Source organism: Cyphomyrmex costatus, unplaced genomic scaffold (genome assembly GCF_001594065.2).
Source record: "Cyphomyrmex costatus isolate MS0001 unplaced genomic scaffold, Ccosl1.0 scaffold36, whole genome shotgun sequence".
NCBI lineage: Eukaryota > Metazoa > Arthropoda > Insecta > Hymenoptera > Formicidae > Cyphomyrmex > Cyphomyrmex costatus.
Window position 1 is genome coordinate 1,909,224 of NW_017277774.1, and position 22,610 is coordinate 1,931,833.

Sequence of the window (22,610 nt, forward strand, 5' to 3'; positions counted from 1 at the left end):
AACGGCGGGTGAACGGGATCGCAAGCCGTGTTGATGCAAGGGCTCGCACCTCTCAGGGAAAGAGCAGTGTGATTAGGCGGGAGAGTAGCTCCTTTCCGACACAGAGAGAGAGAGAGAGAGAGAAAGAGAAAGAGAGAGAGTTCGCCTTAGATTTTAAGTATCTTAAGCTGTCATTGGCGATCATCCGGCTATCTTTCGCTATTAGCGTTTCACGAAGCTTGTATCCGCCGGATTGTGATTCGACGTAAGTTCGAATCGATAAAACGATAAATCTAAATCTTTAATGTCTAGGAAATCTCCGAAATTAGGAAAATACTCAATTTTCGAACGTTTGTAACTCTGGGACATCCCGCTGACTGAATCGAAACGAGCGGAAGACGAATTGACAGGGAACCTTTTTGTTTCTAATTCGATTCACCCTCCGGTTATTGAAGGAAGGATTCGATGTGCGTTTGACCGCTTCGCGAGAAAACAAGATAATGCAATATTCTTTTCTCAAAATTCATTTTTCTCACATGCCATTACAATTACAATTATGATTCAATTTTAAGTACGATCAGTACGCTGTCGCCATAAGTCACTAAAGTCACGCCGGTTTTTCGTAAAAAAGATGAATAATAATTTAAATAACGTCATCAACAATTTCGCTCGTTATGTTTTTCGGTGGAACAACTGCGTTGTTCTTCCACGATATTGTTAATATCGAGCGAAGCTACCGGAAGCGGAGACTCGTACGAGCGTGTCTTAAATCGCATATACGTTTCCGTAAATCAAATCCTTCCTTCTCTTCTTCGAGAGAGTTAGATAATTTAATATTAATAATCGTCTACTATAATTAAATCACAAATCAATATCGAGAAAATAGAGGTTATTCAATATTAATATATCTCGATCGAAGATGTTACTTATGTATCTTCCGTTTATCCGGAGGCGCAAAAATTTGTAAAGCATATTTCTAAAAAAGTTTAAGTCCGTTATACAATTATGTAAGCGTAGTTGTAAGAATTAAACAGTTACAGTCGAATTTGAGAATATATGACTGTGATTGGTCAATTTTTACAACTGCGTCATTTACAACTAGGCTTACATAATTGTAGAATGGGTTTAATGCTGGATACCTTCCGCGCCAGCAGCGTCTCGCAATCGCACGCAAGTAGTAGTTAGATAACAATTGATGAAAAGAATCATGATATAGAAAAAAAACAAGAACAATTTCGTCGGTTCCACCACGCGATTTCTGAGTCTTACAGAAATTATCTGTAATCAAATGTCACTTCTTGAGTCTATTCTACAATTACTGTTAATTAATTTGTAAACGTAGTTATAAGTGGTTGTAGTTGTGAAAAATCCACCAATCGTGCAGTCGACTGTGAGAAGAATATTCGACTGTAATTGGTCAATTCTTACAACTATACCGCTACTTACAGCTACGCTCACGCAATTGTAGGATAAGCTTAAGAGAAAATAGGGAAATCCGCTTTTGCGAGTCTCTTCACGACGTGAAAGAATGTCCGATCGTGGGACATTTTCAGACGTCGCAAATGTCCAAGAGACACGCAAAATCCTCGAGACCTTTAAACGGGTCCTGATGAACATCCTTGTGCGAAGGTGGTCCCACGGCGGAAGCGAAAGCGCGAGAACCCGCGAGCGCTGCCGGCATCGGTAACGTGAAGCTCCGCTTGTTTTTCTTTTCGCGATTACACGCTGACGCGTAGCTCGCGATCGGACACGCGTATCTCGTGAAGTGCCTAAAAACCGCCGAAGGGAGAAAGTTACGGCTGTTAAGCGCGACGGCAAGGCCGCGGCGCGGAGTCCTCGGCACGCCGACGTGCATACAAGTGACAGCGGTGTGTGCGACACGATACTCTGGCGGTTATCGCGTTTCTTCCCGTTCTTCCCTTTCACCTTTTTCCTTTTTTTCTCTTTTTTTTTTTTCTTTTAACGGGATGCCGGATGAAGGCGTTTGTAAATAGTATAAATAGCACGTGCGCGAAGATACGTTTAAGCGAAATGAAAAAGAGGATATAATAAGTTTAATATTGAGAAAATATATATATAAATAAGATATATATTATATATTAAAGAAAAAAATGTATATATATATATATATGTATGCGTATACGTGTACGTGTGCGTGTATGTGTATAAGATTATTATTATTATTGTATGCATATATATGTATATATTTATCTTGATAAATAATATGAGGCGGCGACGAGCTCGCGCGGCGATCGATTCTTCCTCCTCGTTGCGGTGATATCCGGACGAAATTTATTTTCATTCGCGCTTATGACGACTCGCGGCCATTCAATAATACTCATCAAAATTTTTTTCTCTTGTGTGTTTTGCTTTCCGCTATAATTTTTTTTCGAACCGACTTTATACGAACAAAGATCATTTGAAAATAAAGTTTGACGGAAGTATCGCGTATCTAGAATATATTTCTCTTAGAAAAATATAGAAAACAATTCACGTAAATCGATAATTTGTCTCTACGTGTTGAGCTTATGTTGCATAAATTGTAATTATGTCAGTGATGTCTGGATCGAGAATCATTTACTTTGCGTACTATATAAAATATGAGTCAAATGCGAACTGATTTATATCCACGACTCGGTTCCCTCGTCCCTAGAAGGTTGTAAACGAGACGCAAAAGTTCCAGGCGGAAAAGGGACGATGACGAGAAAGCCGTCGATTGGAAAGCGATCAGGCGCGCGCGACTCGACGCTGTCGTAAGAAATTAGGGCAGGAAGGATGCACGATTGTACATTGTAAATAGTAGCGCAAAGAACGATGGTTACAGAGAGAAAGAAAGCGAGAGAGAAAGAAAGAGAGAGGGAGAGGGGGAGGAGAGAGATACCGAGAGAGAGAGAGAGATAGAGATAGAGAGAGAGAGAGAGAGAAGCAGAGATAATTAATTTAAAGATGAGAGAGTAATATGGGGTAAAAAAGAAAGAAAAAGGGGGCGGTGTTGCGAGTCGAGGCGGTGTCGTCGGCCGCGTCGAGCAAACGCACGGCACAGCGGCACTTTCGGATCATCCGGATTACAAGCGCTTTCCGGAAGTGCGTTAGCGCCCGTCGTCGCGATGGGAAGGCGAGAGCTCGGAAGCGATCTCTCCCGCTGTCCCAGCATCTCTGGCGTCGCGTTTCGCTTTCGTTCGCAAGCGAATACGAGCCCGCGACTGACCGCGAGCGATCGAGTGCGGAGACATCGCCGAAAAATTATTCCGTGCTCTCGAATGAACTCTCTTCGAGTCGTCCGTCTTGATTCGACCCTGACGCCGTGCGCTCGCGACGCGCGTGCCGGGTACGCGCGTTTTAACAGAGCCGGAGATTATACTCTGAGAATGCGTAATTGTATCGTCGACGACCACGCGCCGATCACTCGATCATAACGTAGGAAAGAGCGTGGCATTTGCGAGGCCGTTGCGTCTAAAAAGAAAAAAAAAATTATAAACGGGGAAAAAGGAACAAAATTATATAACAAATATGACGAATTTTAAGACCACCGGCCGTCGGTCATCGCCGTTCGAGGGAGTAAGACGAAAACGCACGCGACTCGATCGGGCCCACGTTTTTACTTGCGCACAAACAAAAAACACGTGTGCTCCTCGATCATTTAGGAATTGAGAAGAAAAAAATATATATAATCGGCGAACGAGTGTTACACGGGAATGAAATCGCAATTACTCTAGTCCTATATGCGGTCGACGAATAATACGGCACACGTGTGTTCGCGAGTGATCGGGCGTGTCGCCATTTCCTTTCGTTTCTCTTTGTTCTAAAATCGTGGAGTTGTATCACGTACTGTTCTACCAAAATATATTAGCAGCAGAACTGACAGTAAAACGGGGAGTCGTTTAACTGGATATTGAATGACAAAAGTTGAGTAAAAAGAAATTGCAGCGCACGATATGAAAAACAACAACTATCAAAAACAATAAAGAGTATTATTCTATATATAACAATGACTTTTATTGCACCTCATCTTTCAGCAATGCGGGAAGACTATCAAGGTATAAACGAACACTTTCAGACGATTGTTTGCCAAGCCAGTTTGAGTATTGTCTATAAAGTTAAGACATGATTTGTAAAACGATCTTCATTTTCTCGTATTATAGACGTCGATGCAATTCGTTAGCAGACTACAATATTTTTTATAGAAATACCACAGCATCAGACTCCATCAAATCACCATAAATCGAATGTCTCGAACATCTGGACAATTCAGAGAAATTTCATATTAGATATAATAAACATTTATTTTAGTTTCATAGAGAGAGGGGGGGAGAGAGGGGGACAGTAAAATATTGTAGGTATATTTGAATTTAAGTGTAAATGCAATCTTAGATGTTGATCTTTTAGATCCAGATTAAATGAAAGGCAATGATTTCTTTATTCTACTTACATATAGCGAGAAAATATTGATATATTCAATTTCCAGAGCTTCCAAACACATAAAATCTTTTTACTTTTGGATACTTAGCATGTCAGCTTTTCAACAATGTATATCTCCAATAAGAGTAATATAGCCAGACAGAAATATTATCAGTTTTATCAGGATAGAATAATCTTATCTGACTTGTGTCTATATTCTTAGAATGTCTCTATATTGTCGTTCCTTCATTAATAACTTAAAGTCATTCCTGTAAATATTCAGTCAAAAGTTCGATGCTCTTTTGCATTCTTGTAATAATCAGAAGACTGTAACATACGAGATAAAAGCATACTTAAAATGAGAAAAATAATTTAACAAACAGATATTGCATATAGAAAAGCTTATAGAAAAACATTAGAGTCAAGTACAATTTTTAATACCTTTTTCGATAATAACTTGATAGAGACGGATTTTAATTTGCTCTCTATATACGTTTTGACGTTTGATGTCATATTATATTGTATATACAATTATCGTCATTACTACTAAAATTATTTAACTTCCGAAGAGACACTATTAACATAAATTTGAAGAATGTGTCATGCATTGTTATTCGAAATTACTAAGGACTCTTGCATCGCAGTATGCTTTAACATATTTTCTTTTTCGTTTAATCTGGTTACACTAACCGCGCAGCATCCATCTGCAGTTGCGCGTTTGACGTGTTTTAACATGTCATTCTTCTGTGAGAAGCTTTTACCACAGGTCTCGCAAGAATAAGGCTTAACACCCGTGTGGATTCTCTCGTGTACGGTTAGCGCGCCTTTGCGCGTAAAACCTTTGCTGCAAAAATGGCACTTATGCGGCTTCAGACCCGTGTGGATCTTCATGTGCTGGCTAAGATTACTGGAGCATCTGTACTGCGTATTGCACACCTTGCAAATGTAAGGGCGTTCACCGGTATGTATCCTCTCATGGATCAACCGTGCCTCTTTCGAAACGAACGAATTTCCGCAATAATGACACATATGTGGCTTCTCTCTCAAATGCTTCGATTTCTTGTGATACATTAATGAGTTTTTACTCGCTAATTTCTTACCACATTCCTCACATTCATAAAATTTATCATCTTCGTGTACGCGCTCATGATTCAACAAGATGGCGCGCTTCGAGAATATCTTATTGCAAATGTTACAACGCCATATCTCCTTATCGATACATTTCTTCTTAATGCTGTCAACTATTTCCTCCTCGGTATGTTTTTTCCTGTGTATCTTTAATTCGCTCATAGATTTACATTTGTAGGCACAAACCTATAATAAAACGTAAATGTTTTCTTATTGTTTCCAATTAATTTTCGATGAAAATACATCTAGCAAATATCAATGAATAAAGACAAAAAATATAATAATTTATAGTTTTTATAAAATACTTACACTGCATTTATATCCTCCGTTATCGTTACTGTGTCGTTTCATGTGTGCGATCATATTTCCTCTACGATTAAACATTGCACTGCAAATCGGACATGTATGCCTATTAGAACCATGCGATAATTTGTGCTGTCGCAATTGAATCCTTTTGTAAAAAGCTTTGCCACATTGTTCACAAGAATAGGGTCTGTTATCATCGTGTTGATTCATATGTTCTCGCAAATGAAATCTGTAAACACAAGAAATAAGTTGCATAAAACATAATTCTGTTTTTCTGAAATTAATTGGAATAATTTTAATATAAATTTCATCAATTACTACCGTGATCTAAATGCATTGCCACAGATGTCACACATGTGTCTTTTCTTTATAGTTTCGTCCAAATGAATTCTTTTGTGACCCCTTAAATTATTGGAGTGCTTAAAACTTTTTCCACACAGATCACAAAGATAAGGCTTGTCTACTCTGTGAGTAGCTTCGTGAATGTCTAAACTAGACCACTTCTCGTAAGTTTTATCACATATAGAGCATTTAAATAATAATCGTCTCTCGTGTGACTCCATGATATGAATTAACAAGTCTTTCTTGTTATGATATACTTTTTCACAATGACCACATCTTTTATTCGTTTCAGTGAGATTTCTAAGATGTTTATGATTATCATAATCCTGCTGACATTTAAATGTTTGATTGCAAACAGTACAATGCATTGATTCACAGTTTTTATTGATAACTTGCTTACCATCAAATGTTTTGCATGTTTGGGGATTTTCTATTTCACGATTAAGTTGCTCGTTTCCGTTTTCTACAGTTTTACACATACCTACATGTTCATTTTGTTCCTTATTACAAACTATTTTATGATTATCAAATATTTCCTGTGTTTCACAGAAAGTTTGGCAGTGCAAACAGATAACACTAAGACTTCCATTTTGGATCTTATCTTGTTGCAAGTTTAATATCTCTTTTGTGATAGTTTCATTTTTACTGTCAACTTCTCTACAAGTTTGGATCAGAGTATTTAGTTCTAATGGCACAACATCCTTCGAAATGCTTTGGAAATTATTCTGTATTTCAGAACATTCTCTATTTCCTAATTCTCTTAAATTTTCTGAATCAGAGTTTATAATTTTATTTATAGTAAATGAATTAGGATGCAAATTATCATCCATACACATTTCTTGAACCATCTCTAAGGAACATTCGTCAATCAATGCATTGTACTTGTTTTCGTATTCTGGCTGCAAAACACAAAACATTTATACTAATACAATAAATATATTTCAAAAACATTGTTTTAATAAATATATAACTTATAAAAATATTTTTTATATTATAATCGATAAATATGTTACATTAGTTCTTACCTCTCTGTCAATATTTAGAAATTGTTTTAAGCGCATGTCAGTTCTCAGGCACGAAACAACTAGTAAATGTGCAATTTGCAATTTATTACAGCAATCAGTACATACTTTCTGTGGCAATGAATCATTTATGTCAATTGAAATAGGCATGTGCAAATTTATTCTTTCTTTTAATTTAAGCTCTATGCCCTTGGTTGCAAAAATATCTATTCCATCCAAAGTGGATGTCCCACAGATTCGACATAAATTGGCAAATTTGATGGAGACGTTATGATACTCATCTATCTCGACATTCATATCGCAATATGTTAAAGACACACTGTCACTTATTTCTTGGAAATTCTGTGCCTTATGAAACATATTTATTGAATCTTCATCATCAGTAGTCAATTCGGTCCCAAATAAAGTAGGAATGGTACCTTCTTCTACAATAATGGGAATAGTTTTGCTTACATAACAGCGATCTTCAATGTGATGGGAACAAATGTAATAATTTAAATGCAATTCTGCATTTGATTTTGTAGTTAAATCTGATCTGCCGCAACATTCTGCCCATACTTTGGCTCTATAAAAATTATCAAAATTTAAATTGTAAAACAATGATATGAGCATAATAACTGTAGATAGTTCCGAACAATGATAAAATATAAACAAAATAAATTCAATAATTATCCAAACGTCAACAAAAATAACCTATCGAAAAAAGTACAGTACTTACGTATCATTGTTGGGAAAATTGATAAAAGTGACATTCGACGAATCCTCATTTTCTGAGGAATATTTGCAATTTAACGCAGCGCAAACGATTCTCATCCTGGATGATTGTTTTTGATTGTAAGTAGAAAAACAAGTTTGTTGTCAAAACTCTTTCTCGTAGAAAATTTCAATATTGAGACAAGAGAAACGAGAAGCTGCCTCCAGCTGATCCCGAAATTGTAAAGAAGCCGCGACTGCTACGCCCATCCACTCACGTCCCACGAACTAATTCATTCATGGCGCTTTATTTTGAAATTACACATATCACAGTCTAAACTTACAATTATAAATCTATATGGATTCTTTATGCTAATCAATTTTAATGAATAAAAGATTACGGCGAAATCATAAACTGCCTGGAAAGGTAATTGACAAATATAATTCATTTCGTAATGCAATTCAGTTGTTAATGTAAATGTAATTAATGCTAAATTAGAAATCTATGTAAATATCGAAAATGATATTATGAAATAGATACATTCATCGGTCTGACATTAATATGAGTTCGAAATACGTATTGTTCAATGATCACATATATTTCCATCGCTCATGAATATGAATTTAAGTATCAAACGGCCATGCAAATAATTTAGTTATAATATATAATAACAATCAGCAAATAAAATTCTATATATCTATATATGTATAATACATATGTACATATATATGTGTGTGTTAGTTAAAACAAAAAAAGCATTTCTTAAAATGTTATATGACCATTAAATTTTTGTTTATTGATTGTGACTATACATATATTATAACTAAATTATATATATATACACACACATATATATGTATAGTATATATACAAATATATACAATAATGACAATAAAGTAATTATATTTTAAATTACATAAATAATCTGATATTACTCGCAAGTTGAATCTAATGCATGAAAAACTTCTGGATTGTCGATATCCAGAAACAAGCATTTAAAAATGTCATTGTAGAAGTTTGGATAATATTCGCACGCCCGCTGGCAGTCGGGCGTAAAATTTATTTCCAATAGCTTGGGCTGCATTTGACAGTTTCTCCACTCCAGCATCATATCGGCAGCGTACACGGCTCTACTTTGCGGACTTTCGGCTATTCCTTTTGGAGGCGGTTGTGCAACAGCAGCTTCGAAGGTCTGTCTTAGGACAGAAAGAATCTTCGGCTCGACATAAGTTTTCCAGGGATAATTGGGATACTGATTTTCCCATTCTACGATGAAATCGGTACATTTTTCATGAAACAATGGATTCTCCTCGGTATAATTCATCACGGTGAAATGTTGCTCATAAGTGTTAAAATTGTTCAGTGCAAACGGTTGGTTTGCAAAACGCAGGAAGAAATTTGCATAAGCATACGCACGTAGCGGTTTTACAGATTTGAGCAACACAACATATCTCACGTCGAATTTTACTTGATTGATATCCGATCTGTTATACAAAACTGGCTGTTCGATGTACTTCTGCACAATTTTCGGACCTGTGCAAGGCAGCCGTAGAATATGATAGAGATTATTCGTAATATGAGTATCTAAACCTCTTGCCAAGTTCCATGGTTTAATAATCCAATGATTATCCAAATCCTTATTTGTTCGTTGCATGAAATAAGCAACAAATTGTACCAATTCTGTGCTCAGATTATAAGTCGTCGGTAACCATACTGGATAAGTTTCAAGAGTATCTGAATCATACAATTTGTCCATTGCCTTTCTTCTGCATACGATCGATAGAAGATCCTTTGTCGTCAAGACGTTTTCGTATGGAAACTGATTTATAAAAACGTGAGACGAAGAAACATTTAATTCCTTGTACGTCTTGTAGTGAGATACAAACCATAATATGTCTGCTTCTTCTTCATTATCGACAATTTCAAATGCTGGATCCGTTAAATAATTATTTATATAACTATATTGTGAAAAAACCTTTAACTTTTTGCTGTTATCTGCCTTGAATACATCCAGGTTCTCTGGCAAGCTTTCAGAAACATGACCTGCTAAAAAATAATCTGCATCTGGTTCATTCTGTTCAAAATTTTCATCTTCAAAAGTACTATGGATCCAAGGCAATAACAGTGTACGTCTTTTTTCAGGATCATTTGTTTGACCTTCCACAAAATCTCTTGTAACTTCATCACCTGTGGCAATGTCTTTTATAGGAAATAGAAGTGTATAAATTATACCTTCAGGCAAATGCAGAAAAGGGACTGCTCTAAAATTTGGCTTATTACTGTGATTTATTGCTGAGCCAACTTCATCCATAATGTACCATATTGGCATTCTATCTTCTATTTCTCCATAGTTCACCGAATACGACTGATTGTAACGCCACATTTCGTTTGTAACATTCTCGATTTTCTCCTGTTCTTCCAATCCTGTATTTACTCCCATGAGAATACACATTCGATCAAGTAAGCCAGGTACTTGAATTAAATTCTGTTGAACACTACTGATATCATATGTCCATGCATGATCAATGAGATAAATATTATTAGAATCTTGAACAGAAATACCATTCTCTGCAGATACAATTAATTTCCATATTGGTTCTGTAACATGTCTGTCTTCATTTTCATATTCTACTTTTGTCAATTGGAAGACAAGGCCAGCATCATAAATCTGATCTGTTAATTTCTTATATAAAACTTTCCAAAATAAGTGTGGGATACCATAAGATTGAAGTTGTACTTTATGTGTCACAAGAAACACTTTAAATAAGTCAATGCCATCCATTGCAAAAAAATAAGTAAGTCTAAAATAAATAAATATTTAGCAATTATTTATTCAATATAAAAACAGCAAAAAGAAATACATATTATCGAGAGAGTACCTATTTGCTTCTTTTCAATTCATATAAGTGAAATATTGACCAAAAAATCCAGTTTGTGTAAAAATAATATAGATCATTAAAATTTTAATATAAATTAAGTAAATATTTTATTATTTTAAACAACAGTATAATAAAATTTGCAAGCTATATACGTTCTGGATTATAGGTTAACTAATACACACTCCTACTCCTGCGAATTTGCCGCTTAACAGACTTGCATCTGTACTGTACTACCAGAGCAGGTACTACACTACACTGTACTTTTTAGTGCCTTTGGTGCATGTATGTATAGGACAGTGTCGTTGCGCAGATATTTCATACGATAAAAAAGCTGCGCAACGACACTGTAACGATATCGACACTGTCGTTAAGAGTTACAGAATAGGGCCTCTGTTCTTTTTACCGAACTGGTACACAGAGTGCAATAAGTTGAAGTGAAACAGGTATACGTTTGTTTCATTTCAACTTATTGCACTGTATGTACCAGTTCAGACAGTGCAGGCAAAAAGAACAGGCTTATTGAGCGCTCAGTGAGCTCTTGTATACCTGTTTGGTTTATATTTTAGACCTAATGGAATCAGGTTATATTTTAGACCTAATATGCCAATCAGATAAAAAAGCTCATTGAGCGCTTAGTAAGCGGTCATGCTTCTGGATGCACCTATTTTTAGTACCAATGAATAAATGTCATGATTGGCTGACAGTCACGCCAATCAGGACGTGGAACATCGGTTGCGCTTCTCTGATATCTAGGACTCTAGTGTAAACTAACTATAAATTTATTGACTTTCACTACTAATGAGTTGGATAAGGCGAGAAACACACACTTTTGCATAACGCATAAAGCATATGCATAAGGAATTTCATTGGCCCACTTTCTTATGCATGAGTCAATGGACCAATCAAATTCTTTATGTATATGGTTTATGCGTTATGCAAAAGTCTGTGCTCCCCGCTTTAACTTGGATGTGCGGCCTGAAGTAAGCACTACTAGATTCTTGTTAGTTTATGATAGAGTTTAGTGAGGTTATTTAATCCAACACGTAGAAATATATACAAAAATATACAAACTGCTAAAATCATTGGTTGGTATAATGTAAATATAATGAAAATAAAACAATACGAGAACAAAATTAATATTTCTTAAAAATGTACTATAATTTATTGCAAAAATAGAATCCTACTTATAGATATTTTAAGTAAACATTAAATGCTTGGTAATATTCTAATAGTAATTATTTCGATATAACGTATAATTCATAATGTCTAATGTACAAATTTAATTTTTATCTTATAATTACAAAAATATTTAAACGAATGATAATTATCAGAAATCTAATTGTTGATTTGATTCTTCCCTTCTTCCTTCAGAAATTATCTAATCTAGCTAGGTTCTCTTCATAATAAGAATCTCTCCGTTTTAGAAAATGACAGCTGTGAAAATACATGGTGGTATCGATATTTTAAGACTGCCGGTAAACGAAGAGGAACATATTTGCCCTCCATGGCGTATCAAATACACCCAATCTCATATACTCCATTCTAAATGTTCCAAAAGCGAGAATGGCTGTGGTACCAACGACGCAAATGCATGTCAATTTTGCGTGTATGTTGCTCATTAATCGTTATCTCAAAAATATTGTAACATAATGCTTAGAAATGCAATTCTTATTTTTATAGATACAGTAATGCGTTAGAATTGCCACATATGCCAGACATGGTGTTTCCCAATAACGTATTATCCCTGACACATGAAGATGGACCATTGCTGCAATTTAATGCTTTAGATGCTTTAAGATATGTATCTAATGGAAAGATTAATGTACAGCTTGCTTGTGCAGAAGCATGGAAAGAATCAAGGTATGCATGATATACTTTTGGACTTAATAGTTTATATACAACTATTGTTAAAAATAATTTTTCTATTATGTATATCAACAGATCAGAAAGTAGTGAATACTTAGAAGAAAAGGTCAAACCTTTTGATTGGACATTTACTACTAATTATACTGGTACAATGTCTGGCTTCCAAGTTGAAGAAACAAACGAGAGAATTGATATGGATAAATTAAAACAGAGGGACAAGATTATGTTTTATCATGATTTAACATTGTTTGAAGATGAGCTTCATGACAATGGCATTGCTGTTAGTTCAGTCAAAATTGTAAGTTATTTCACATATTTCTAATAACATGCTACAAAGCTGTATTTCAATTCTCTTAATGTTTTCTGCAGAGAGTCATGCCTGCCAGTTTTTTTATATTATTACGGTATTTTCTTAGAATCGATAATGTAATGCTAAGAATAAATGATACACGTATTTACCACGAATTTGGAAAAAATTATTTATTGCGTGAGTTTACATCCCGAGAAGCTAAAGTTCGAGATATCCGTGTAAGTAATACAGCATAATAATATTATATTCTTTATCAAATTTTAAATAAGGATTAGAAGATTAGAACATTTATTTGGTTAATATATTAAAGGTATTATGTATATATATATATATATACATATATATTTTATTTTAGTATATATATATATATATATACTATAATAAAATTGTAAGAAATGTTATATGTCATTATTATATTTAATTAACTTAGAATCGATAATAATTAAAGACATTTTCCAGTAAGGAGATAGCATAACAGTATGAAATAAGATTTGATTCTATTCGAATTTGATTCGCTATGATTCAGACACAAACTATTCGAAAATTTCAATTCTGGCTGATATTTTATAATTGATTCTTATTTTATAAATAATGTCTTAAGATGCTAATGCAGTTCTCTTATTGGTTCGTAACATTTAAGACGATCTCATTGTCTTAAAAACATTTCAAATTGAACTTAAGACAATCTCAAGTACAAAAATCAACTATGAATACCAGCCTGAGATGTTTAAATATGAGAATCAAATATATATATTGGTAATATATATACTGTATGTTAATCAATGAAATTATGATTATTCTAATGAATTTACTTACTTTTATAATTTTTATCTCATTTCAAAATATACACAACTTCCAGATTCAATTTGGAATCGAAAAAAGAAAACTGAATTCGATTCGGAGTAAAAAAAAACCTTGTATATCTCTAATTCTCTATATTCTTGCTGAAAAATGCCCATGGTCTGTAAATTTTACAAATATATGCATGATAGGAACTAAAATGTATTATTTTTCCGTAAGGTTTCTCCGGCACTCTTTCTGGAACCAAGTACGATAGCACCTCATTTGCCATTAATTGGAAGTCATTACGATAAACTTATGGTACCTGAAAAAGAAGGTATTAAATTAAATGAAGATACAATTACACAATATACAACTATGACTGAAACAAAATTAGTACAATCTAATGAACATACAATAGACAGTCCTATTACTTAAATTTTGTGCTAAGATTTTAATGTTATATGATATTATTTTTTTATGGATATAAAAAATAATTAGAAATTCGTTGTATACATAGATCATTAATTCATGCTTTATTATTTGAATAAATATGATATTAAAGATTGAAAACAATGATAAAATTATACTGTTTCTCAAATAAATATTAAAAGTTTACAATTATCTTAATCATACTTTTCACTTTAGTATTATTACGCGTCTTTCTTTCATTTTTAATTTATATTACATTAAAAATTTCCCAAGTGAACTGCTAAGTTAACTACATTTAACAATGTTTTTTTTATGAATGGAATCATATGTATCAACAATGAGAAGAATAATCTCTGACACAATTTTGAAATAATCTTGAGGATTAAAAATCATGTAAAAATAAGAGACAGCAAAACAGCGTTATGAGATACAAAATATAGTTTTTATGCTTCTATATATATATATATTTTAAAATAAATTTTTTAAATGTAACAATACAGAGAAAATTATTTTATGATACATTATTAATATTTGAACAAAATGTAACTATTTTTATTAATTAATTTCATAAAAATGCATTAAATGTTTTACCTGTTTCTTTTATTTAAATGTATCAGAATCTTAATTTTAGCCTAAAAGCAAACGATTTTTTTTCTACCATTTCAAAATTTTTTTGTCGCGCGCGCGCGAAAAGGTAATATCTAAGACTAAAGTTCGCGATACAGATCATCTTCCCATTGTACTTTGGCTTGACCTTGAAAACGTCAAATCTACTGCACATATTTTGTACATTAGAAAATTCTTTGCGTTCCAGTTAGTAATTTGAATTAGCGAAAAGTCTCTCATCGATATAATATTTTTCCAGATATTTAAGAACTACGTAAAAACATTTACACATTCATACGGTAAATCATTCAATCGATCGATAGGCCTTGGATTAAAAAAAAGGATATCTGTCTGGAGAATAAATATTGAAGAGACGGCTGGACCTTGGTTTCGAGTAAGATTTGATTAGATTCCAGGCGAAGGGCTTTGGCCCGACGTATTCCGCCATAAACACCATCGTGACCGCCTCTTCCCCGTCGACCAAGTAGAAAATAAATATCAAAGGGAATAGGGGCGAAGGAAGGAGAGACCGAGAGAGAGTTGACCGATCGTGGCTTTCGGGGTGGGCCGTCTTCCATCGTACGGTGGTGTTTATTCGCGGGCGCAAAAAACTTGGTTGAATTCCATCGCACGGGTCGACGGCGAGGAGAGTGGGAGGAGAGGAAGACAAGAAGGAAGGAGAGAAGGCGAGGCAAGAGGCAGCGCGAGGAAGAGGAGGCTGGAGGGAGGAGAAGGAGGAAGAAACGCAACAAGAGCAAGAAGCAAGGAGGTCGTCGACGACAGCAATCTCTCGTGAGTAGGCTTATCCCATTGCCTCCGTCCCACCTTATAGCGCTCTCACACGCTACCAGCGGGTGCGTAGGTGTTTCCGGCCGGCTGAAGAAGCACGGCCGTTTGCGCCCGTCGATCTAGAAGAGGACGGTCGAGGCAGGATAGAGAGACGGGAGAAAGAAAGAGAAGAGGAGGATGTGAAGAGGGAAAGAGATGGAGCGATATACAGAGAAAATTATTTTATGATACATTATTAATATTTGAACAAAATGTAACTATTTTTATTAATTAATTTCATAAAAATGCATTAAATGTTTTACCTGTTTCTTTTATTTAAATGTATCAGAATCTTAATTTTAGCCTAAAAGCAAACGATTTTTTTTCTACCATTTCAAAATTTTTTTGTCGCGCGCGCGCGAAAAGGTAATATCTAAGACTAAAGTTCGCGATACAGATCATCTTCCCATTGTACTTTGGCTTGACCTTGAAAACGTCAAATCTACTGCACATATTTTGTACATTAGAAAATTCTTTGCGTTCCAGTTAGTAATTTGAATTAGCGAAAAGTCTCTCATCGATATAATATTTTTCCAGATATTTAAGAACTACGTAAAAACATTTACACATTCATACGGTAAATCATTCAATCGATCGATAGGCCTTGGATTAAAAAAAAGGATATCTGTCTGGAGAATAAATATTGAAGAGACGGCTGGACCTTGGTTTCGAGTAAGATTTGATTAGATTCCAGGCGAAGGGCTTTGGCCCGACGTATTCCGCCATAAACACCATCGTGACCGCCTCTTCCCCGTCGACCAAGTAGAAAATAAATATCAAAGGGAATAGGGGCGAAGGAAGGAGAGACCGAGAGAGAGTTGACCGATCGTGGCTTTCGGGGTGGGCCGTCTTCCATCGTACGGTGGTGTTTATTCGCGGGCGCAAAAAACTTGGTTGAATTCCATCGCACGGGTCGACGGCGAGGAGAGTGGGAGGAGAGGAAGACAAGAAGGAAGGAGAGAAGGCGAGGCAAGAGGCAGCGCGAGGAAGAGGAGGCTGGAGGGAGGAGAAGGAGGAAGAAACGCAACAAGAGCAAGAAGCAAGGAGGTCGTCGACGACAGCAATCTCTCGTGAGTAGGCTTATCCCATTGCCTCCGTCCCACCTTATAGCGCTCTCACACGCTACCAGCGGGTGCGTAGGTGTTTCCGGCCGGCTGAAGAAGCACGGCCGTTTGCGCCCGTCGATCTAGAAGAGGACGGTCGAGGCAGGATAGAGAGACGGGAGAAAGAAAGAGAAGAGGAGGATGTGAAGAGGGAAAGAGATGGAGCGATGACGAAGTGGTAGCGAGAGAATGGAAGAGCATAGGAGGAGGGTCACAGAGGGAGCGAAGAAAAGAGAGAGATGGATAACGAGAGGGGGAACAGAAAGAAAGAGAGAGCTCTGGCCGAGAGATAGAGAACACTCGGCCGGAAGCAGTTACTCGCGCGATGCAACGAAAATATCAGGGCGTCCGTTTCGCAATAGGTCTGCCCGCGTCCGCCCGGAGTTTAATATAGAACACTCGCGGCCGGCTCCGTCGCGAAAACATCACGCTGACGTCGACCGTGCGCGAGTTCCTTCTCTCTCTCTTTTTCTTTCTCGTTCTCTGCTTCTACCGCCCGAGAAAAACGTCTCCTTCTTTCCGCTCGACCCGTCGCTCGCGGCTCTCTCGGCCTTCTTCTATCTCCCTTCGGTCGGACGGACGCGAAGCACGGGGCCCCTAAAATTAGGCTCGTGTCCACTCGCTCAGCGTGCCACCATCGCCGCAGATGACATCCGCGCCGGAGAGTCGGACTCGTCGAAGGTCTTTGTCCGTGACAATGGTGTGTGCTTGCGATGGCACGCAGCGACCTTTGAATAGCAGGAACAAGGTGCGCGGCATCAGCGATGGCGTTGGGAAGCGAGGATCCCGTCACATTCCCTTCCGTCCTTCGACTCCGATATCGCAAAACGGAAACGACTGTCATAGGAGAGCGGGATCTTATCCATCTTATCGCTGCAATTCGCGGAGACGTCACGCTAGATTCCGCGATTCTTTCATCTCCACGTTTCGCGGCGATTCGAAAGCGAAAGGAAGCGAAATCCCTTATATCGATTTGCGGATATTATTTCGGTATTTCGACATCCGATGTCATTTGACCACCGACTACGCCTAGGAGGGGCGAAAGAATGAAAACGTTATGTCACTTCGCGGGCTCCTATTTCGATACCTTGAAACCAGATCGATGTCATCCTGCAATTTAGCAGTTGAAGGATGAAAACGTAATACATGTAGATGTAACACTCATTCTGCCGTTTCCAGGTCACGGAATAATATCGCCACAATTTAAATCTTTCGTGTCAAGTTTTCTACACAATCTTTTTAAAGTAATTCTTTTTTGTTTAACGTAAAGACTGAATATTCATTTCGATTTGAATGCTGAAAAGGCAAAAAGTAAAGCTACGTAAAGCAAATATAAAATTGCTTCAAACGCATTTTTACAATTTCTTTCTCGCCTTCTTCCTTCTTCGGCATCCAAATACATAGACCGGTATTCGTAATTGAATTTTATACATATGTATTTAAGATTTTTATTTAACTACTATTTATTTAAGACATCTTATGTGAGTCTTAATATGTCATGAACCAATCACAAAGCGGTTTGAGGCGTTACTTAAGATGGTGTTGAAATAAGAACAGATTATGAATACCAGCTATAGATCTCTCTTTTCATATGTAGAAAATGTGTGGTATATTATATATATAGGGTGACTAGAAAGAACAGATTTATTGATAATATCGCGCGATGACTCCCACGTTTCGTCCGAGCTCGTCAATTGGGACGTGTAGGAGGCGAGGGAAAAGAGGGGAAGGGCTCCGCCCGTATGATTTTCACAGTATCCCGACGTCGCGCTTTAAATGCGGAAATCCATTGTCGACGTCCCTCGTGATGCCCCGATGTCTTTTGACATGCTTAACGAGTCGCTAAGAGAGGACAATCTTCCGTTGTCGCTACGTTCGTTCGAGCGTGGAGGAAGGGATAAGTAACAACACGGGACGAGGGTCGAAGAGGAGGAAGAGGAGGAGGTGGCGAAGGAGGACGAGGTGCGGAGGAGGGGGAGATGAAAGAGGGAGACCTGGTACTGGCTCTTCGAGACTTTGTGGAAGACGGCGGTGGTGAACGGGAAGAGGCGAGGAAGGAATGCCACTTCCGGTCACATGACACCACTGGACCAGCCGGCCACTTTGCTCTCTTCTTATTTTTGGCTCATCGCGCGCGTCCGGACCTCTCCACGGACCTTTTCCTCCTTTACGTTCTATCTGTCTCCTTCTTCTTCTTCTTCTTCTACCTCTTCTCGATTAACGCGCGGCATCACAAATCGGTCACGAACGAGAAAAACAGACGCCGGACGGACGGCCGGCTGTTTTTCAACTTTCGTTAACGAATTCGTTGCCCGGCGGGGCCTCCGGTCGATAATTTCGAAAGCAGGATGCACCTGCGATCCTGCGAATCATCTGTCAAGGAATATCGTTAGATAATACTTCACTGCAGATAAAGATGTTGACATCGATACTGTATCATTTTCTGAGAAATGATGTTTATGATTAATAATGAAGGAACAATTAAGGGAGCATAATGAGATCGCTGGACCTTGCCTTTTAATTAGTCTCGCGTCGATCACTTTCACGTGAAGTTAAAATTAAACTTGCGTCGAAATTTATGTATTACATATACTGGAAAAAAAAAATTATTTATCTCACTAAATTAATTTAATTCATCTTTATTTCTCTTTCATTGGAGAATATATGTGTTTCAATCAAATATATGTAATATATGTTTGATTTTTAAATGTATTCTTTGTTGTAAGAAATATAAAGACGAACTACATTAATTATAATATTTAATCAAACGAACAATGTTTTCTCTCATCATATCTGTACCGCGACTCGGCTAACAATATAAAAATAAAATCGTATATTATTTCGTTAAAATATCTCTGACTCGCGCGCAGAATGGCGATTTATTTCAAGATCATTACGTATGCATTACCTAGAATTAATTACGCCCATGTGGCGCAAGACGTATCACAATCTTGCCGTTAACACCTCGCACATAGTTAATACCGCTCTATCTCGATTTTATCCCTCGAGCTTGAGAGACTCGGCGGCTGCAACGAGCGTTACGGCAAAACTGCATTGCGCCCGTCGGCCTAACGGGCTTACATCCGTTCGCTTCCCTCGCCGCACGCCGCGGTGCATTCAATTCCCCGCTAATGACGATCTGGGACCTCTCGGTAATGATCGCCTTGTCGATCGGCTGCAAAGCAAACAGAGCAGAAGCGGACTCTCGGTTCTTTGGCGACGTCGACAACAAGTTACGGAAGGATACTCCTCGGACATAATCGACCCAAAAAGGAAACGGAATATTCAACGGCCAGATAGTGAATTTTTCCTCTGGTCTATCGATTGTTTTGTAAAACGTTGTTGTAAGCAATGAACCACGGAATCTTACAATAAAATTCAATTTCTTTACCAGCTAGATTAGTCTTCTAAAGTAACAATGTTTTTCACATCACACAACTAACGCTTATCTGATAGTGCTGTACTCTCATTAGCTTTCAATTTCCGTATTTTGCTGTATTTTTAACAGCTAGAATCGATAGTTCTTTTAAACCGCCTCGTATAAATAGGAAAAATAAGTTTAGTTAGGTGAATAGCATTAATATAACATGCATCTGGATTCTAGATATCCAAATTTAAAATTGTTATACCTTATTCTCAACTATTTATAGAATTATTTTTTTCGGAAAAACCTAACGATACTTTATCGGACTTTTGTTCTAAGACGCTTTAAGTAAAAATGAAGATGTAGCTTAAGGTAAAGGATATCGAATTGTTGGGATGGTTAAACACGTTTTGCACAGGGATTTCTCAGCAAACGTGCCGAATATATAAATACACAAGATGTACATATCTATGCATGATATATATATGTATATATATGTATATATATATTTACAAGACATATACAGATCGTATAGACTTATTATTAATAAAAACCTCTTTTCTTTCGCTTGGCGAGACACACCTGCGTGCGCACACACGCATACACATACACGCACGTATACCCACACACACACACACACACACACATATACACACGTACTCGCGTTCCATTCACGCCTTCGTGTCCTTTCGCGCATTCGCTAGTCGATCGGTGCGCAATCGCATTGTCCTCGAGCGAACGTCCACGTTCAGTTTCGCGATTTCGATACCGAGTATGAATTCCGTCCATCCCGCGATCGACGTCAAAAGAAAATGCAAAATAAAATGAGAAATATTGCTATTACAACCGATGTATGTGAATCTCAATTCTCGTTCCATTCGGAAGTAAATTGGAATTAGAACCAGAAAGAGATGAGAAATCAATTGAACCACAAGTCGAGAGACCGGTGATTCAAGAGATTCCAAGAAATGTCGGATGCAATTCTGTGTGTCAACTGGGGAAATTGTCCATTTTCTCACTTCGAACGAGGAAATGCTCTTCGAAACGGGTCGGTTAGACCGTGAACGTTGAAGACTCGCGAATCGTGAAAGGACGAAGGCCAAATCGCCTCGACATTACCCGGTTCGATGTGTTCTCTCTCCCGTCATAAGATCCATCGCATTCATCTTACATTAGAAACTTCGTTATACGCTTTTTCGCACCGTCTAGACGTTCTCGCACTGAGGCCATAACGCTCTTTACGTGCTGTCTCGCTCTTCTTATTCCCGTTGTCTCAGTGCCCGCCCTTCGCAAGAAGGGTGAGCGAGCCATCGAGAGAGAGGAAGAGAGAGAAACAAAATGTTGAGCTTATTCCGATTTCTCCGCATACCTGCTCGCAATGACCATCGCTTCTCGCCTCGTCTTCATCCGCGCACGCGATTATTTTGCCCATACAATCGACCCAGTTATACTCCGAGCATTCGCTCACACACACAATCATCTGCCCACGCCTCGCGCTGAAATGCTAAAATCGAGTCGCGCGACTCCACTCTGATCAATCGGCTTCCAATCCGCGCGAAGGTACTCGCGCCGAGGAATATCGCTGAAAGGAAAGAAAAAAATTCTAGTCGTCGAATTATTTCCGGATAAATTAACGGGTGATTTTTAATAATTGCGGGCACGCAAATCAGCGTTTAACGTTAGAACCATATTGCCATGTCCCTGAGAGAGATCCCTCGTCCCTCGATTGCTTAGAATCACCGAGAACACAAAACTGTACCACATTGAAGTAATCCGATGTGTAGAAGTACAAAATTTCGTCGAAATTCTCGTACTTCTACACATGTATGCGTAAATAATATTATATGGTGGTTCTAATGTTAAATCACGCACCAGTCGGACCTGAGAGAGAGAGAGAGAGAGAGAGAGAGAGAGAGAGAGAGAGGGGGAGAGGGAGAGAGAGAAAAAGATAAATAGAGTAGAAAAACGTGAATTCGCCATTTGCCGCAATTGGCGAGAAAAGCGAGTGCGAGTTCGTCTGCAATGTTACCGATCTTAAGTCCCTATTTATAGCTAACGAAATCACCGGGGACGGCATGGGGGTTGAGAGCGGGCTTCCTCTGTCTCGTGACTTCATTCTCACGCGTGCATGCCGCATGGTCCGGTCTTAAATGACAAACGCTAAACTGAGAAAAGGATGGCTCGCAGGACTAGATAATACTGGAGAAAACATTAACGAAATGGAAAAGGCGATCTGCGCGAGCTTCCGCTTATTTGCCGCCCCCTGTTCCCCCTTTCTTGCATGTACAATCATTGATGTGACTTGATTTTATCGGTATGGCTTCCTCGCAACACGTTTTTAACGCCATTACTTGTAAATCGTGCCGTATAATCCAAAAATTAGCGTTTTAAATTCTGTTTCTATCTCTTCCTCTCCTTCCCTCTCTCTCTTTGTTCACCTGATCCTTGTCTCTTTAACCGTCAAAAAAAACTTCCGTCATGCTAGTGGATTTCAACTGAGCGGCCACATTGGTCCATGCGCACACGTCATTGGTACAATTTGCTCTCGTTTCTCGCTCTCCCCCCCCCCCCTC

The 22,610-nt window shown here is 37.6% G+C and overlaps 3 protein-coding genes across 3 annotated transcripts; 1 reads left to right on the forward strand and 2 right to left on the reverse strand.

Annotated features, from left to right (window-relative positions):
• Positions 1–4,943: 4,943 nt before the first annotated feature.
• Positions 4,944–8,091, reverse strand: LOC108776500 (zinc finger protein 675). Its single transcript, XM_018543126.1, has 5 exons — positions 7,894–8,091; positions 7,179–7,740; positions 6,133–7,052; positions 5,815–6,040; positions 4,944–5,691 (listed from the first exon to the last, which is right to left on the reverse strand). Exons 1-5 carry the CDS (start codon positions 7,986–7,988, stop codon positions 4,978–4,980), a joined length of 2,517 nt encoding a protein of 838 aa, XP_018398628.1. The 5' UTR covers positions 7,989–8,091; the 3' UTR covers positions 4,944–4,977.
• A 709-nt stretch (positions 8,092–8,800) lies between these two features.
• Positions 8,801–10,651, reverse strand: TTLL12 (Tubulin tyrosine ligase-like 12). Its single transcript, XM_018542979.1, has 2 exons — positions 10,432–10,651; positions 8,801–10,341 (listed from the first exon to the last, which is right to left on the reverse strand). The coding sequence occupies exons 1-2, from the start codon at positions 10,649–10,651 to the stop codon at positions 8,801–8,803; spliced, it is 1,761 nt and encodes a 586-aa protein (XP_018398481.1).
• A 1,113-nt stretch (positions 10,652–11,764) lies between these two features.
• Positions 11,765–14,142, forward strand: LOC108776502 (TIP41-like protein). The gene is made up of 6 exons (XM_018543128.1): positions 11,765–11,833; positions 12,173–12,354; positions 12,429–12,608; positions 12,690–12,912; positions 12,984–13,142; positions 13,945–14,142. Exons 2-6 carry the CDS (start codon positions 12,176–12,178, stop codon positions 14,140–14,142), a joined length of 939 nt encoding a protein of 312 aa, XP_018398630.1. The 5' UTR covers positions 11,765–11,833; positions 12,173–12,175.
• Positions 14,143–22,610: the final 8,468 nt, after the last annotated feature.

What these genes read in the sequence shown, in the direction of transcription:
- LOC108776500 (XM_018543126.1), bottom strand. Translation starts at nt 7,988, where the DNA reads ATGAGAATCGTTTGCGCTGCGTTAAATTGCAAATATTCCTCAGAAAAT. An exon ending in TTCTAAATATTGACAGAGAG is followed by an intron (nt 7,053 to 7,178) that starts GTAAGAACTAAT and finishes TGTGTTTTGCAG; the next exon opens with CCAGAATACGAAAACAAGTA. An exon ending in ACGGAGGATATAAATGCAGT is followed by an intron (nt 5,692 to 5,814) that starts GTAAGTATTTTA and finishes GTTTTATTATAG; the next exon opens with GTTTGTGCCTACAAATGTAA.
- TTLL12 (XM_018542979.1), bottom strand. Translation starts at nt 10,651, where the DNA reads ATGGATGGCATTGACTTATTTAAAGTGTTTCTTGTGACACATAAAGTA. An exon ending in AATTGTATCTGCAGAGAATG is followed by an intron (nt 10,342 to 10,431) that starts GTATTTCTGTTC and finishes ATTTAATTCAAG; the next exon opens with TACCTGGCTTACTTGATCGA.
- LOC108776502 (XM_018543128.1), top strand. Translation starts at nt 12,176, where the DNA reads ATGACAGCTGTGAAAATACATGGTGGTATCGATATTTTAAGACTGCCG. An exon ending in CTGTTAGTTCAGTCAAAATT is followed by an intron (nt 12,913 to 12,983) that starts GTAAGTTATTTC and finishes TGTTTTCTGCAG; the next exon opens with AGAGTCATGCCTGCCAGTTT. An exon ending in CTAAAGTTCGAGATATCCGT is followed by an intron (nt 13,143 to 13,944) that starts GTAAGTAATACA and finishes TTTTTCCGTAAG; the next exon opens with GTTTCTCCGGCACTCTTTCT.